At 41.6% G+C, this 15,364-nt stretch overlaps 1 protein-coding gene across 1 annotated transcript in view; it reads left to right on the top strand.

Annotated features, from left to right (window-relative positions):
* ADAMTS5 (ADAM metallopeptidase with thrombospondin type 1 motif 5) overlaps nucleotides 1–14,684 on the top strand; it is a 33,254-nt gene extending 18,570 nt beyond the window's left edge. The window contains exons 3-8 of the mRNA XM_062515294.1: nucleotides 3,371–3,538; nucleotides 7,297–7,580; nucleotides 8,820–9,003; nucleotides 9,422–9,597; nucleotides 10,257–10,432; nucleotides 14,114–14,684. Coding sequence (XP_062371278.1) covers nucleotides 3,371–3,538; nucleotides 7,297–7,580; nucleotides 8,820–9,003; nucleotides 9,422–9,597; nucleotides 10,257–10,432; nucleotides 14,114–14,684 — 1,559 coding nt within the window. The remainder of the gene's footprint in view (nucleotides 1–3,370; nucleotides 3,539–7,296; nucleotides 7,581–8,819; nucleotides 9,004–9,421; nucleotides 9,598–10,256; nucleotides 10,433–14,113) is intronic.
* Nucleotides 14,685–15,364: the final 680 nt, after the last annotated feature.

The raw sequence follows: 15,364 nt of genomic DNA, 5'->3' as shown, positions 1-15,364 counted from the left end.
TGCTTCCCAGAGAGCTGCTTCACCACACATCCAGCACAGCTCTGGTGTACTCCTGCTTTCCCTGCAGGGCTCTTGTGTCCTGATCCTCAGAGAGGATGGAAGTTTTAACTGACTTGTCATAATTTCTCTGAAGCATTCCCACCTTGGATTAGTGATACACCCCCCCATTCATGCAAGGTGTAGGGATCATTTTTGAATCCATTGCAGGTAATATTTCCTGTTGGGCTGTAGCAGGTGTTGACCTTCAGCAGGGAAAGCTCTGAGGGTGGGATGTCACTGCATCTGGGTCGTTGGTCTTTTTGGAGTTTGAGATGAATTTACAAGCAGGCCACCTCATCCTTGGCTAGAAGAGGGCAAACCTTCTCTCCCCTCCATCTGTTTCCTTCACCATTTCGTGCGTTCCTACAGCATAACTTAACTAAACACCATCCTGCTGGTAAAATTATATTATGTCATTTTCACTCAGTGGGAACTGTCAGCACCAGTAAGATGCTCCCTTAAGTAGAAAACAGCAGATGATCTACAATCCCATTCTCAATCAGTCATCATTTTACACAGCTGCTGGGAGCCTTTTCTTTTTCTTCAATATCCCCGTTTGACGTTCGTACTCCTACAAAACGGGGTGGGGCTAAAATTGGCATTGTTTTTAAAAGCCTTCTGTGTAAGATTTGTGTTCCTTGAGTCTTTGCTTCTGTCCAGAGCTTTCTCCAGAGCTCTGCTTCCTTGCAGGGTCACTTGGAGGATCAACCGTTGCCATTTGGAAGGGAAGCACACCACCAGAAAATTCCAGAAACCACCCTAATGTTATGTCATAAAATCAGCAGGGTTCTGCATGTGATGGGTGGTGGGGAGAAGCTTCTCCAAGTAACAAAGGAAGTGTCCCTTCCTTAATTTTTGGATGCAAAAGGATGAAGGGTACAGGTGTTAAGGGACTTCACTGTTCTCGCTTCTGTGCTAAAAAGAGCAAAACTTAGCCAAGTAGTAATTAGAGATTACACAGCCCTGTAATATTTTGAATTTTGATTACTTTTAATGAAATGCAAAACCAGATTTCAGGATCACTGGGAGTTTGTCATATGCTTTAATCGCTTCTAAGTCTGATCAGAATGCCTTAAAAGGCAAAGTTAGGACAGGGAGAAATTTAGGTTGTGGTAAGAATTAGGAATTTTAGCTCCATAAAATCCTTTGAGACTTGCATTCACAGTATTTGTAAGTGAATGTAAGTGTTCGTCCCCAGGGCATGTGCATACAAAGTTAACTGGCAAATCAGTATGGAAAGCTAAAACCCATATATTTAATGCTGTTATCCCCACAAATACCACTGGTGGCTAATTTAGAAGCCCAAATGCTGACAATCAGAACTATGTACTTCGGAAATTATTCACTGCTTTCTTCTTCTTTCCTTGTCACGATGACTTCTTTAAATTATTTTTGAAAATTTTAAACATAACAAGGGAGATCCACAAATACCTTGGGAAGCTTCTCCTCCAAAAGGCTGAAGTCTGCCAAGTAACTGACTTAGTTCTTGTCATGCACTGGAACAATGGCCTGATTTAATATGACAAAGTAGACGCTGTTAATGAGGTGTGTCCTCAGCTCACCCCATTTATCACTGTAAAGCAGAGAAGTTATGCTGCTCTCTAATTAAAGGTGAATTCAGTAGCCTGACACTTTCCAGGAGATGACCCTGTTTCAGATTCCTCTGCTTTTGCCAAAGTATTTGGGATGAAATGTTCTGTGCTGAACAGTGGCCTGAGAAGCATTTCATTTTGTTTATTTACTCTGAAATCCTCCACAGAGGCTGTCCAGCCTTTTTCTGAGGAGGGAGGCTAAATTGCACCAGTGCTATGAAGAAATCCTCAGTCTCTCTGCTCAAAGTGAAAAGCTTGCAATTTACCTGCAAGCTTCCTCATATCCACAGGATGTTTTATTATTTGTGTCTCTATGAAGGAGGAAAAAGAAAGATGTCATAAGTAGCAGAGAAACTCAAGAGCAGCCCAAGCTGCAGAAGCATTAATGGGCCTGTGAATACGTGCACTGTATTGTTTAATTATGTACTTGCATGGGATGTCCCTAGCAGAAAATGAACAGTTCTGAAGAGTGAAGTACAGTTATGCAATAAGGGATTTGTCTAGAGAACAAAACTGCATCTTACGTGGGTGAAGTGCTGCAGAGTGGTAACACAGGCTGTGGCAAACGGGAATTCTGCCCTGCAGGACTGAAAGCTTCCTGTCACAGGGTCCTGGGCAGTTGTGAATGGTGCTATAAAATGCTGAGCACTCTGAAAAATTACATCCTCAAGTTGCTGGTGTGCACCCAACTATCATTCATATCCCATGCTGAACCAGTGCTGATGGGATGTTAATCAGCCAAACTCTTTGGATCAGTGCTCCGGTTTTTTTTGTTGTTTTTTTTTTTTTAATTCATCCAGGGCTGTTTAGTACCAAGGCAAAGACTTGGAAATGAAACTCCTTTTCCACTTGGAGACCCTCATTGCCTTATTTCTCAAACATTCTGCAGTGAGGTAATTTCTAGAACTGTGAGCAGTCTTGGATCAGTAAATACAGTGTAAATACAATGTATTAAATGCTCAGCCCAGTTGCAGAGAATTCGCTCTGTAGGTTAGAAGTAGTGCAATGATTATTTGGTTACTCTTGTCAGAGGAAGCTGTCAGTTTGAAATAATAATCTTAGCAGTGAATTGTTTTGCTCAACACCAGCATTTGTCTGAAATGAAACAAAGCTGCTGTCATCTATTCAGAGCAAGTCTTTATATGTAGTGCTGTATCAGATTGAAACTTGATATGTACCTCCTGATAGTCAGTGTCTCAGTGCAGTATAAAAACAGCATTATCTGGCCTTATAGAGGAAGTATTGCCAAACAAAATGGTTTTATATACCTGAAGAAAGAAAAGGCCCAATCTTGCAGAATGTGTGTCTTTCAGGGCATCAGGCTGTTTTTTTCTGCAGTGGCTTTGATGGGTGGTCTTGTCCTTATTGTTAAAGCACTTGCTGTTGTTAAAGCCCTGCGTATCTTACTAATCAACTTCTCCCTTCGGTTGAACATTTTGAGCATTAAGTTCGGGCTTCAGCTCTCCGCAGATTTGTTCCTATTCATTCTTCTACCCTTTGTTTAGTTGTATCACGAATACTTTGAATTTTGGCTGTTTAAAAATATGTAGCACCTTTCTAGACAGTTGCAGAACATTTTCACAAAGTTTTCCTTGCTGCAGGTGATTTGGAAAAACAGTAAGAAGTCACTTGTCGATAAATACAATGGAGTACAGTTGCCTTTCCTCACATGACTGTGAGCTCCAGCTGGTAAACTCTGGATAGTCATATAATTTTATTTATTTGGTCTGTTTCCACAGGGCACTTGCTTGGACTTTCCCATGACGACTCCAAGTACTGTGAGGAGAACTTTGGCTCCATGGAAGACAAGCGCCTGATGTCCTCCATTCTGACCAGCATTGATGCTTCCAAACCCTGGTCCAAGTGCACTTCAGCAACTATCACAGAATTCTTTGATGATGGCCACGGTATGTGTTATCATTCCCTGTGTCAGCTACATGGTACTTTTTACTGTCAATCTGTATTTTTTAATAAGAACATTTTATGGCAGCTTATTTGCTAAATATGACATTTGCCGCTTGGGGAATAAGGACAATTTTGTTTTCCAAAAGTAGAAATAAAAAAGCGTAGTCTTCAACTTCACTCTTTAATGAATTTTAAAGTCTTCACTGTGCTCCCAAAGCAACTGCAGTTATTAAACAAACCACTCAAATTCCAAAATGCTGAGATAAAAATGACATAATTGAGTGAATGGATCAAGTTGTTATGGTAACCAAAATGCTTATGGATAAAAAGTATGTGTGTCTGGTGAATGTAAAGGTTTGCTTTTAAATATTTTGTCGACTGATTTCAGTGCTCTCTGAAATATTTTTCCCTGAATGACTTAATTTTTTCTCTCAATTTTATTAGATCCATTAATCTGTAGTATCCTGTTCTATGGTCCATATTGCTCTGGCATTTACTTAATACTACCAAATTAGTTTCCACAAATGAAGAGAAATTTCCCTTTTGAGTTATTGAGGTAGCTCTCCCACCATCCATGAACGACCTCTCAGAGAGTGTAGGGAACTGTTTTCTCCTCAGTTCATGAGTAGCTAGCATTTAGGTGTCTGGTCTTCAAGAGTTATTGATATGATTAAATTATTCATAGAAAATTGGAATCTCTCATCAAGTAGATCCATAGTCCTCTGGGAATTAATTTTATTACTAATGCTATTGGTGTGATTTCAAATACATAATACTTAAGGAATCTCTTGTCTTGATGGATCAGCCCTTCAGAGACCATTTCTAAGTAACAGTCTTCTTTCCTGTAGAAGTTTATAATTCCCCAGTTATTTATTTTAAATCACAGATCTGTCTTAACAGAATACAAACGCCATCCATGAAGTCGAAATGGAAGTCAATGATTTGACTTCAAATTATTTGAAAACTTGATTTCACAATCAGTGGCCTCAGCAGCACTGGGTACATGAGTGGTGATGAATGATGCCATAAACTCACTTTGCTCAGCCGTGAAACACCTGACAGCTGAGTGCACTGCAGACACCAGCATTACATGAAGGCAGCTGAATAAATCCCAACACAAAGTCTCGCCCAAGGTCAGCCAGGGGGCTGAGGGAGGATCAAGGTGCTGATTCCCTGTCTCCTGGGGCCTGCTCTGAGAACAGTAAACAGCTCTGTCATGATATCACCATTTGTTTTACATTCACGAGATGACCTCAGAAAACAGTTTGACATTTAGGAAGAAAAGGCTGGGTTTGTGTCCAGAGGAGAGTGACATTTATATCCATCAGCTTTTAACAAAGCCTTTCCAAAGGTACTAATTGCATTTATTGTCATCCCAACCACCAGGCTGTGGGGTGGTTGCTTGGGACTTACTGTGTTCAGTCCCAGTGCTCTGTGCAACCTAGAACAAGGACTGTTTGTATTTTAATTAATTGATAGCCTGCTTATCTGCTTCCTGCACAGATCTTGTTCTGCCTTCCCCCCCCCCCCCCCCCCCAAGATATATTACACATAGCATTGAGAGAGATAATGAGATGGATTAATTAGCACTGTCATCAGCCGACAATGTTGCTCTATTCCAGGACACAAAGATGTTCTTTGGTGCCCAGGACAAAAAAAAAAATGGAAACAGCAGTATGTATATGCTCCGGATGTTGAAATGCAATGCAGAATTGAAGCCCTCTCTGCTCTCCCACCAGGGGCCCACTCTGTCCTTTCTGACTATGATAAGCAGGAGGTTGGACCAGCTGGTGGTAAAAACACCTGCAATTCACTGCAACCTGTCCAAACACAGACACTGCTACAGTCTACCCATATAAAGACAGATTTTTCCTGTGGGAAATCCTTAGGGGCCTTCCCTATCTTCAGTTTTAAATTTACTGTGTGAGATCAGCTGGAGCACCTGGCATTGTAGAAATTACACAACTTTCCTCAGTTAAAGAGAGGCTTGGATCTCCTTGTTCCCATCTTTACTGTGTGAGCTTGTGAAACCTGTTTGTTACTCACAAGTAATAGGTTTTAACTAAAATGATTGATAGGTGAGTATATGCAAGGATGAGACTTTTATTTCCTTTTTCTCTAAAAAGAATTGTACTTCCAGTTGAAATGAAGTGTTATGATTTTAAAGTACTGAAAAACAGCTCTACTTGAGAGTTTGATAAACTTCAGCATAGGTACAAAAGCAGTGTATAATACTGAATATTGACATGCTACAGCCTTCCCATCACTACCCTCAGATTTCAGTGGCTTCCTCCCTCCTCACAAGGTATATGATTTCCACTCTTACTTACTTTTACAAGATGTGTTTTTGCCAGAACTTACACAGATTATATCTAGAAACTCCAGGAAAAAAAGATAGGTGCTTCTTTATTCCTCATCATATCTCTAATATTTTATACAACAACCCAGGGTATTTTTAATTACCTTTATCTCATGACAGCTAGCATTGTTACCCCTTGTCTCCATTAAAAATTCAGCATAATCACGTAAGGCGAGGGTAAATCAGGGTCAGCAAATGGAACAGGTTGAACAAGATAGAGTTTTTGGTTGCAAGTCATCATGCTGAAAGAATTTTTGGCTAATTTGGCTAATTGGCATTAGTCTTTAGAAGAGCAGAACAGTTGCAGTAAGTGTGTTTTTTGGAAGGAAAACTCAAGCTGTTGAGAAAAGGGTTATTTGGTTTGTTTAAACTCCTTGCCATGGCTTGAAATTCTATTCCATTTTGTGTAAATAGTGAGGGTTTTATAGATAGGCTTTTTTCAGCCATGATGCAAGTGGAGAACACTGGTGTGGATTCCAAAGTGAGGTAAATTGCGGTAAGTTATTTTGGCCGAGGATGAGTGAAGCTTGCCCAGACCACATATCCCTTTCATGAAGTGTAAAAGAGGTTACACTGAATAAATAGTTCTGCATGTCAACAAGTGAGGTTTTCAATAGTAAAAAGCACAGCTATCAGAAGATACCTAGAAAATAAATGTGAATTCTTATTTTTAGGGTGTGCCAGACAGATCTTGACCACTGCAGACTTTAAAACACATATACAGTTCTTTACATTCATGCAGTTTTTATTTCCTGTTACTTATGGGGTTTTGTATAAAATGGAAAACCCTTTGCAAAATAGTTCCATAAGCAGCCAAGTGTCACTCCTTAGAGGAAAAGTTCAGTCCAGCTTTAGTGCCAACATTAGTTTTGATACGCAGCTTATTTTTTTCCTTTGGGCGGGTAGAAATTTTTATTTTTTTATCTGTTTTGTTTAGGTTTTTGGCCTCATCAGCTACAAGTCTGCGCTTTTTGATTTTTCTGGCATCCCTTTAGCAGCTTTACTATTTCTGATATCCATTTTTAAAACTCAAATGACAGCTGTGCTTGCTTCGAGTCTTGCTTACTTGTGTCTTGCTCGCTCCTTAAATCACAAACTGATAAATAGCACGGAATGTGTTCTAATTCTTCCCTGAAGGATTGAAAGCACAAAGGGACCTATGTAAAACTCATTTACACCTCAGGCTCGGAATAGGAAGCTCAGCAGCGGGGTCAGAACACAGTGGCAGCAGTTTGACCTTGTGCAAACCTGATGTCACCTCAAAGTCATCAGGTTCGAAGGTCACAAGCGACCTTTCTGCCTGACCCAAACAACGGCTTGGCAGCACTGCAGAGAAAACTGGGAAATAAATATTAAAACAGTAAATAACAGAGAAAACAACACCTTGGCTTGCTCTTCCAGGGAACTGCCTGCTGGACCAGCCCAGGAAACACATTGTGGGCCCCGAGGAGCTGCCGGGGCAGACGTACGACGCCATCCAGCAGTGCAAGCTGGCGTTCGGCACGGAGTACACGGTGTGCCCCGGCATGGACGTGTGCTCGCGCCTCTGGTGCGCCGTGGTGCGCCAGGGACAGATGGTCTGCCTCACCAAGAAGCTGCCTGCTGTGGAGGGAACGCCCTGTGGCAAAGGAAGGATCTGCCTGCAAGGGAAATGCGTGGACAAAACCAAGAAGAAATACTACTCGGTAAGTTAGGGGAGTTCAAAAAGGTGATCTCTCGGAGGCGGTGATTTTTGTGGCAGTGAAAATGGCTGTGTGGAAGTCAGGTGAAAGCTGCCTTTTTTTTTTTTTTTAACAAAAAGCAGATGGAATTAATTCAGAATATAACTTCTGGATCAGAAAAGTTTGTGCTTCCAGTGGAGAATCCCCAGGCTCAAGAGAGCTGTCAGCTGCACATAATTGGGGTGTTGTAGGTGAGGAATGTAGGAAAAATGCTTCTGAGGTTCAGGAAGTGTATTTCCTTCTAAAAGGAAAGCCTTCATTCCTGGAAAACTGGGAATATCCTTTCAGAGGTGCTTTTCCCATTCAGTAAATGATAGTTATCAGGATATGGCTTTCTGGCTTGGCATGGAAAGCGAGATAAGTCACATCTCCACGCTTAACTTACAGCCCTCATCCAGGGCCCTAATTCTAATGAAGAAAAAAGCACATTCAGTTAATCCAGAATATAACTTCCGGATCAGAAAAGTTTGGGCTTCCAGTGACAGATGACTCCTGTCTATTTTACTCATCTGAAGAACCCCCAGGCTCCTGAGAACTGTCAGTTCAGGTACTTCTAAATTCTCTGGGTAGACAGCAGCCCCTTCTGTTACACCTACAGAGGAGGTGTGGACTTTTAGAGCTTTGTGAAAATATTTGCAAACTATGTGAGCCATTCAAATCAAGCTACAGCCTTTATAACACTTTTTAAGTGGATTGCTACATCCTTTTTTATGGATTTCTGTACTTCTATGTGATCTTGCAATACTGTATCCAGCATAGCAGAGCTGAAAACTCCATCTCTTGCCAGTAATTCCAAGCAATACCTACGCATGACAATAGCTGGATTTAATTAATCTCAGATTAGCAGTATGGATATATTCTGGGAGTTGAACTCCTTGGAGCCAGTTTGAAGTAGGAATAGCTAAAAATAAGAGAGCAGCCCATGTGGGTGTGCTCCATGAAGAGGCTGAAGGCAGCTGTGTGGAGCAAGGCCCAGCTTGGCTTTGCACCCACAGTGCCTAAATGAAATGTCATCAGTGTGCAAATAAAAGATATAAATTAACTTTGCTGGGAGAATTAAGGTTCCTAAGACCTGTTATCCCCTAATGGCCAATTGAAGGAATTGCCTTCAGTTGAGGAAAGCATTGGCAGTGACTTTGAGGTAACAGCTCCATTCATGCTTGGATGACGAACTCACCTCCTGCTGTTCCGTGTGTTTTTCAGGCTTCAAGCCATGGCAACTGGGGATCCTGGGGACCCTGGGGACAGTGCTCCCGTACCTGCGGGGGGGGAGTTCAGTTTGCCTATCGCCACTGCAACAACCCAGCCCCCAGGAACAACGGGAGATACTGCACGGGCAAGCGGGCCATCTACCGCTCCTGCAACGTCACTCCCTGCCCTGCCAACGGTGAGTGCCTTCCTGCTCCAGTCCTCCCTGCACAGCCACTAAACACTGATTATCTGCCCTGAAACCACACAGCAAAGGCTCACTGTAGCCTCCCCAAAATGTATTTATCAAGGCAAGACATTCATTGTCAGTACAGTATCCTAATTCTTCTCCTACGCTTCGCCCCGGATGCCGTAGAGAAATGAGACTTCAGTGAAAAAATGAAACGTCGTGCAAACTTTCGGCCTTTAATGCTTGTTATGCCATGGGGAGATGTCCAGGCTAAAACAGTAGAGGGATTGGAAGGCCAGTTCTAAGTAAAGAAGTGGTGTGACATAACATAAAAATAATGTAGGAAAGAAATTGGAATAATCGGTGGACATAATGATATTTGCAGCACAGTCTGAAATAGCCACTAATGATGTGAATAATTCCGCAGCTAAATCATTTCGACAAGAGCAGTGTGAAGCAAGGAATGGCTATCAGTCTGATGCAAAGGGGGTCAAGACTTTCGTGGAATGGGTCCCCAAGTATGCTGGAGTACTGCCTGGAGACGTCTGCAAGCTCACCTGCCGAGCCAAAGGAACCGGTTATTATGTGGTATTTTCTCAGAAGGTAATGGCAGCTGCAGTCAGGGTTTCGTGCTCCAGTTTAGAAGTGTCCCGTATTTCAGAAATCTTTCCCTACAACCAGGGAAAATAAGTTAATCATGTGATTCAAATATTTAACTGTGTGATCAGATTTAATGGTTCGATCCAGTGAGTGCACCTTAGGGCCAGAACTGGCCTGTAAAATAAGTTTTTCCACATCTCAGTATGTGAATGCACGAAAAATACAGCTTTCTCTGCACTAGTTTGTTTTCAGTAGTGGATAAAGGGCTTTCTGCCTGGAGTTTTCTGTTATTGTGGGGTTTTCTGGAGGAGAAAGAGTAGTAGGAAAAAAGAGTAAGTCTAACCCTGAACTGTGTTTAAGGAGTCCAGGGTAACTCCTAAAGAAGCAATTAGCATATCATAATTAGTGGTACCGATGTGACCTGTGGTCAGTTTGTTCTATCAGATGCAAGCCAGACTGAAAGTTTGCTGTCCTTGCTTTTGTCCTTTTGCTAAATTTCATCTGCATTTTTGCCATTAATATTAGAGAAGCTCAGCCTGGTCTGTCAGGAGAGGTGACCTGGTCTGAGTTGGTGACTTAAATAAGGAACTGGCTTTTGCCAGGTGGATCCAAAACTACAAATTTCTGTGGCAGTTTGAACCAAGTTTTGTTTGTTTGCCCAGGTCACTGATGGCACGGAGTGTCGACCCTACAGCAATTCAGTGTGTGTCCGAGGGAAGTGCATCCGAACGGGCTGTGATGGCATCATTGGGTCCAAACTGCAGTATGACAAGTGTGGGGTGTGTGGGGGAGACAACTCTAGCTGCACAAAAATCATGGGAACCTTCACCAAAAAGAGGTACCGATGTCAATAGCATATGCATCTTCTTGTGCAAAAAGTTACTCTGCCATGTGCTGCTTGCTTTCTGTCTCTAAACGCAATTTGCTCTTACACGGGGGGAAAAAACCACACTGCCTGTAGCTTATTGTGCTTTCCAGATGTGCACAGCTGGCTCCTAGCATTATCCTGAAATTGGCAAAGCATCCACTGGCAAAACACTGTCCCCAGCTCATTTCTGACACAAAGTGCCTGTGAAGCAGGTGAGCAATGACAGGAATAAGGCATAGCAACTCACGCCACTTGGAAATCATGCTGTGTCAGATGGATTGTGGTTCCTGGAGGACCCAGAAAAAGAAAGAGAGAAGTGAACCAGAAAGTTGTTGGGATCAGAATTCTCTGCATCTCTGAAATTTTGCATTTCCCACTTGTTGCTGCATTGGCAAATTACACTCTTGAGAATGCTTTTTCATCTCATCTATTTTGAGTGGCGCTGAGGACATCCCCTCTGATTTTGTGACATACATTCCTTGTATTAGAAGTGGAGAGAAGCAGACAGCTGCAAGCACCTTCCTTCAAAGCTGAGAGAGATTATACCCAAAAATTCCCTTTTCCCATTACTGAGTATGTGTGGAGTTTAGGTAAATAGAGAAGATACCAGAAGTGTCATAGGCTTGCTCATGACTGTATCCTTTCATATCCCTTCATGTCTACTGGCATAATACCAATCACCAGATGGAGATTTTTACAGTCAAAATATTTGTAGCAGTTATCCACAAACCATTTTTCGGTCGGAGTTCACCTTTTAACTGTAATAAAACTTCATAAAAGTAAAATAAAAGGAACTCCTGCCATGGTTTTCCCTCACTACACTGGGGGCAGTACTGACAGACCAATCTCAATTAAGTCCTTTCCTGTCAACTAATTTTTTTCCCCTCTTCAATTCTTAAGATTCATAGAAAAATTGGGATTTTTAATCATCATTTATACCAAGTCCAAAGTCTCAAAGGACTAATCTACACATAGAAACTTTTAGTTGACTATTTCTACTCAGAATCAGTGACTGCATTAAGCATCTTTTATATATGAACTTGATTTTATATCTTCCAAATTCTTACATAGCATGTTGACAGGTACCAGAAGTTGAAATCTGACTCTTGGAATGATATTTTTTTTTTTTCTGTACATGATTAATAGCAGTCAAAAATGGCTTGGAGGGTGAATTTATTCTAAAAATAAACATAACTAATCTTTTTCCTGGTAAGCCAATGATTGCTCACCTAACGATGCCAAAACACCTCTGCCAAAAAAGCCTGGCTTTCCAACCAAATTAGTGATTATATAAACCAAATCTTTTCAAATTCGTAAATATTGGGATGTCTGGGAATGTCTAAGTGAAGATGACGGGGGGGATGTATTGCATGTGATTTAGAAGTAATCAAGCTCCAGGAAAAGTGTTAGAGGGGCTCCATGAATTTCAGGGAGGCTAGATTGTATCACAGATAGACTTGGAAATTGAGAGATTTATTCTAATTATCCCTGTGAGTTACCATCTTACTCCTCAAATCTCAATGCCTTTAAGTGTCATGAGACTGGCCGGAGGGTAAAGTTATATTCTAATATGATTTTGATTTGCTTTGGGACTGCTGATTTATTTTTACTGATACAGTTGTTTGAGGCAATTCTTCTCTGCAACTAATTGACATTAAAATAAATCCCCAATTAAAATAGTGAAATCTTAATTGTCTTTTAACTGTTTTTACAGTTTTGTTTGAAAGGGCGGGTCTGGTAGGAAAATCGTCTTTCCTCCACTGAAAAATGGCAGCTCACTTTTTGCTGTCCACTATAAACTTTAACAACCTGTACATTCTATGTACAGGGAAATTTAAATGAGCAAGGCAAAAAAAATATTTCCCATTGCAGACAACTGCCATAGCAATATTTGTTTGTGCTTTTTATATATATTTTCTTTTCTTTTAAAGCAGGCTAAACAGAATCTTCTGGGAAATTTGCTTCCTTAGATTTTTGTTTAAAAAGCTGTAAAGCCAAATTATCAGAAGTTGGGAAAGAGAGGAATTAATCTCTGCCCATGGATCATTACAGCTCTTTGTGCAGACAACTTGAATTCTCCAGGACAGCTTGTAGGTTTTGAACAAATGATTTTGTAACTTTAATGACATGTTTGAACTGAGTTATTCTGGCAGCTCTTGTGCAAAAATATTTGTTCAGTGCTGTAGAACAGAGTCCCCAGCCTGGGATTCTCACCATATTCCTCCAGCTTTATGGAGGTGCTAAATCAATGGAGTCTTAAGTCATTGTCCCATAACTGCTGGAAATAGCAGGGTATCAGCACAAATGTTTCATCTGTAATATGTGCAGTCTCTACTTGCGCAGCCAAAAGTTCTCAAAATTAGCAGTCTGTTCTTTAAACAATCCCACAGGAGATGCCATCACTTTTGTGTATTTTTAATGTATTTTCTCATTAAACCTTTCAGATATTAAGTACTTTCAGGGTGGCTTTGTCATGGGTTTAGGAATGAAAACACATCTCGAAAGTCCAGCTGGTAGCTTACAGCGATGTAAAGCCTTTAAATTTTTTTCTATGTATCAGTAAAGTTAAAATAACATACTTGAGATAGTGATAAATTCCAGCACACTTGCAGGTTTTGAATGCTTGTCACTTTTAGTAAAAGAGTTTAAACTCTTTTTCTGAATCCCAGTTAGAATAGTTCATAATTAGTAGAGAACTCTGTGATGGTACAAATACAGCCTTTGGGTGCCCCTCTTATTAGACACTTGACGATTAATCTTTGGCTTTATAAATTTCAAAGTAAACAAATTTTTTCTTGGTGATCAAGACTATTTTTAAATGCTCCCAAGGTACCTCTACCCAGCTGTTCCTCTGCTTGTGCTTTCTTTAATCATCATTATAGCAAAGACAGCAAGAAACAGCTGTAACCAATGCATATCTCATTATCTTTTCCTTGGCAGGCAGCGCGTGCATCGTATTTCATATCTCCCACCCTTTGCTGAAATCTATAAGCTATCTTACTTTTCATTCCTCTCTTATCTGACCCACGTCAAACTGTCCCTAAAGATAAATATTAAGCAATCTGCAAGAAGTGCAGTAGAAACTTCTTGGAGAACATGAGGAATGACACGGTAGGACAAGAGTGGAACCCTGGTTGTATTAATCTTGGGGAAAATCTAGGTGGCCTGAACTGAAATGAAGCAAGATGTTGTTGTCCACAGGCTGGACTCAAAGTCTGGTTGATCCTGTGATTCTGTGTCATGCCAGATGTCGCTGTTGCGGTGGACATAATATATGAAGGGACGCACTACATTTCAGATGGCTAAATTCCATTTATTGTAGCAGCATGCCACCTTTTATACCCTCCACAAAGCTTACACTTTATTCATCAGTTACAATAGATCAACATAACGTTCATTGGTGCAAAGCAGTCTCCGCCACAGTTTTTCACAAAACTTTTCCAAAAATACTTTTCCCAGCTGCAGGTTTCTTTCTGTTTATCTTCTTCTTCTCTTCTTGGTCTCCATACCAAGAGCCTTGGTAACATTCCTTTCAGAAGTAAACCTTATCACTTAACTCTCTCTGGCTTACAGACCAGCTGTAAGCCCCTTCCAAGCCAGTGACTTTGTGCAGCATTGCAGTGAGACTTTCCTTTCTTTCCCTTCCTTCAGCAAGGGCTACACGGACGTGGTGAAGATCCCGGAAGGGGCAACCCACATCAAAGTGCGGCAGTTCAAGAGCAAGGACCAGAGCAGGTTCACAGCCTACCTGGCCCTGAAGAAGAAGAACGGGGAGTACCTGGTCAACGGCAAGTACATGATCTCCACCTCGGAAACCATCATCGACATCAACGGCACCGTCATGAACTACAGCGGCTGGAGCCACAAGGACGACTTCCTGCATGCCATGGGCCACTCGGCCACCAAGGAGATCCTGATTGTACAGATCCTGGCCACCGACCCCACGCAGCCCGTGGATGTGCGCTACAGCTTCTTCGTGCCAAAGAAACAGGGGCAGCTGGCAAACTCCGTGCCCAGCAGCGGCGGCGGCAGCAAAGCGCCGGCGCCAGCCGCGCAGCCCCGCTGGGTGACGGGGCCGTGGCTGTCCTGCTCTCGAACGTGCGACACGGGCTGGCACACCAGGACTGTCCAGTGCAAGGATGGGCACGGGAAACTGGCCAAGGGATGTCTGCTCTCCCAGAGACCCTCAGCATTCAAACAGTGCTTGCTGAAAAAGTGTTAACCTGTGGTGGTGACCTTCTTTCCAAGAGGTTTGAGTAAGCCGTTCTTGGTGTGCTGGTGTCAGGTCTGCCCAGACAGAGAGAAGCAAAGGCTTCAATGTACTTGCGTTCAGTCTCTAATTATGGGCAGAATCTGCCTATTTGGACCAAATGAAGATGTGCACTGCTTTAAATAATAGTAGGGTGGTCTTAATGTGTCAAAGTAAGTAAGCATTAAAGTTGTTATAAGCCCTCTGTGTCTGCAAAAACATAAAATAAAGTAATGCAAAAGAAGAAAATCTAGTGAATGGAGGATCCTGGGATATTTGAAGGTTACAGAATCATCTCCCCTTTTTCACCTACCTCTACTACAGTATATCCTTAGGAAACGTCACATGTCCCCATGATCCCACAGTAGCTTATTTTATACTGTTTTGTAAATATCTTTCATTTGGTATATCACTTTATATCACTTCCTTCTATTAAAGAAATCAAAAGACGAAGTACATAAGCAGAATGATTGACCAAAGTATATCTGTGGCCCTTGTGGACTCAGTCCATCCTTCAGAGAAAGGGCCACAGATGTTTTACTGGAAAATGAGGAGCTTGCTGCTGGTTTTAAAAAGTGATACCTTTTGGTTTTGACAAAAGGAAATACGTTTTTGTGGTAGGAATTTCCTGCCAGTATATCATTGTCTGACAA

This window comes from Cinclus cinclus, chromosome 2, assembly GCF_963662255.1.
Source record: "Cinclus cinclus chromosome 2, bCinCin1.1, whole genome shotgun sequence".
Classification (NCBI taxonomy): Eukaryota; Metazoa; Chordata; class Aves; order Passeriformes; family Cinclidae; genus Cinclus; species Cinclus cinclus.
Note: the sequence above shows the minus strand (reverse complement) of the source record. Positions and strands in the feature narration are given on the sequence as shown.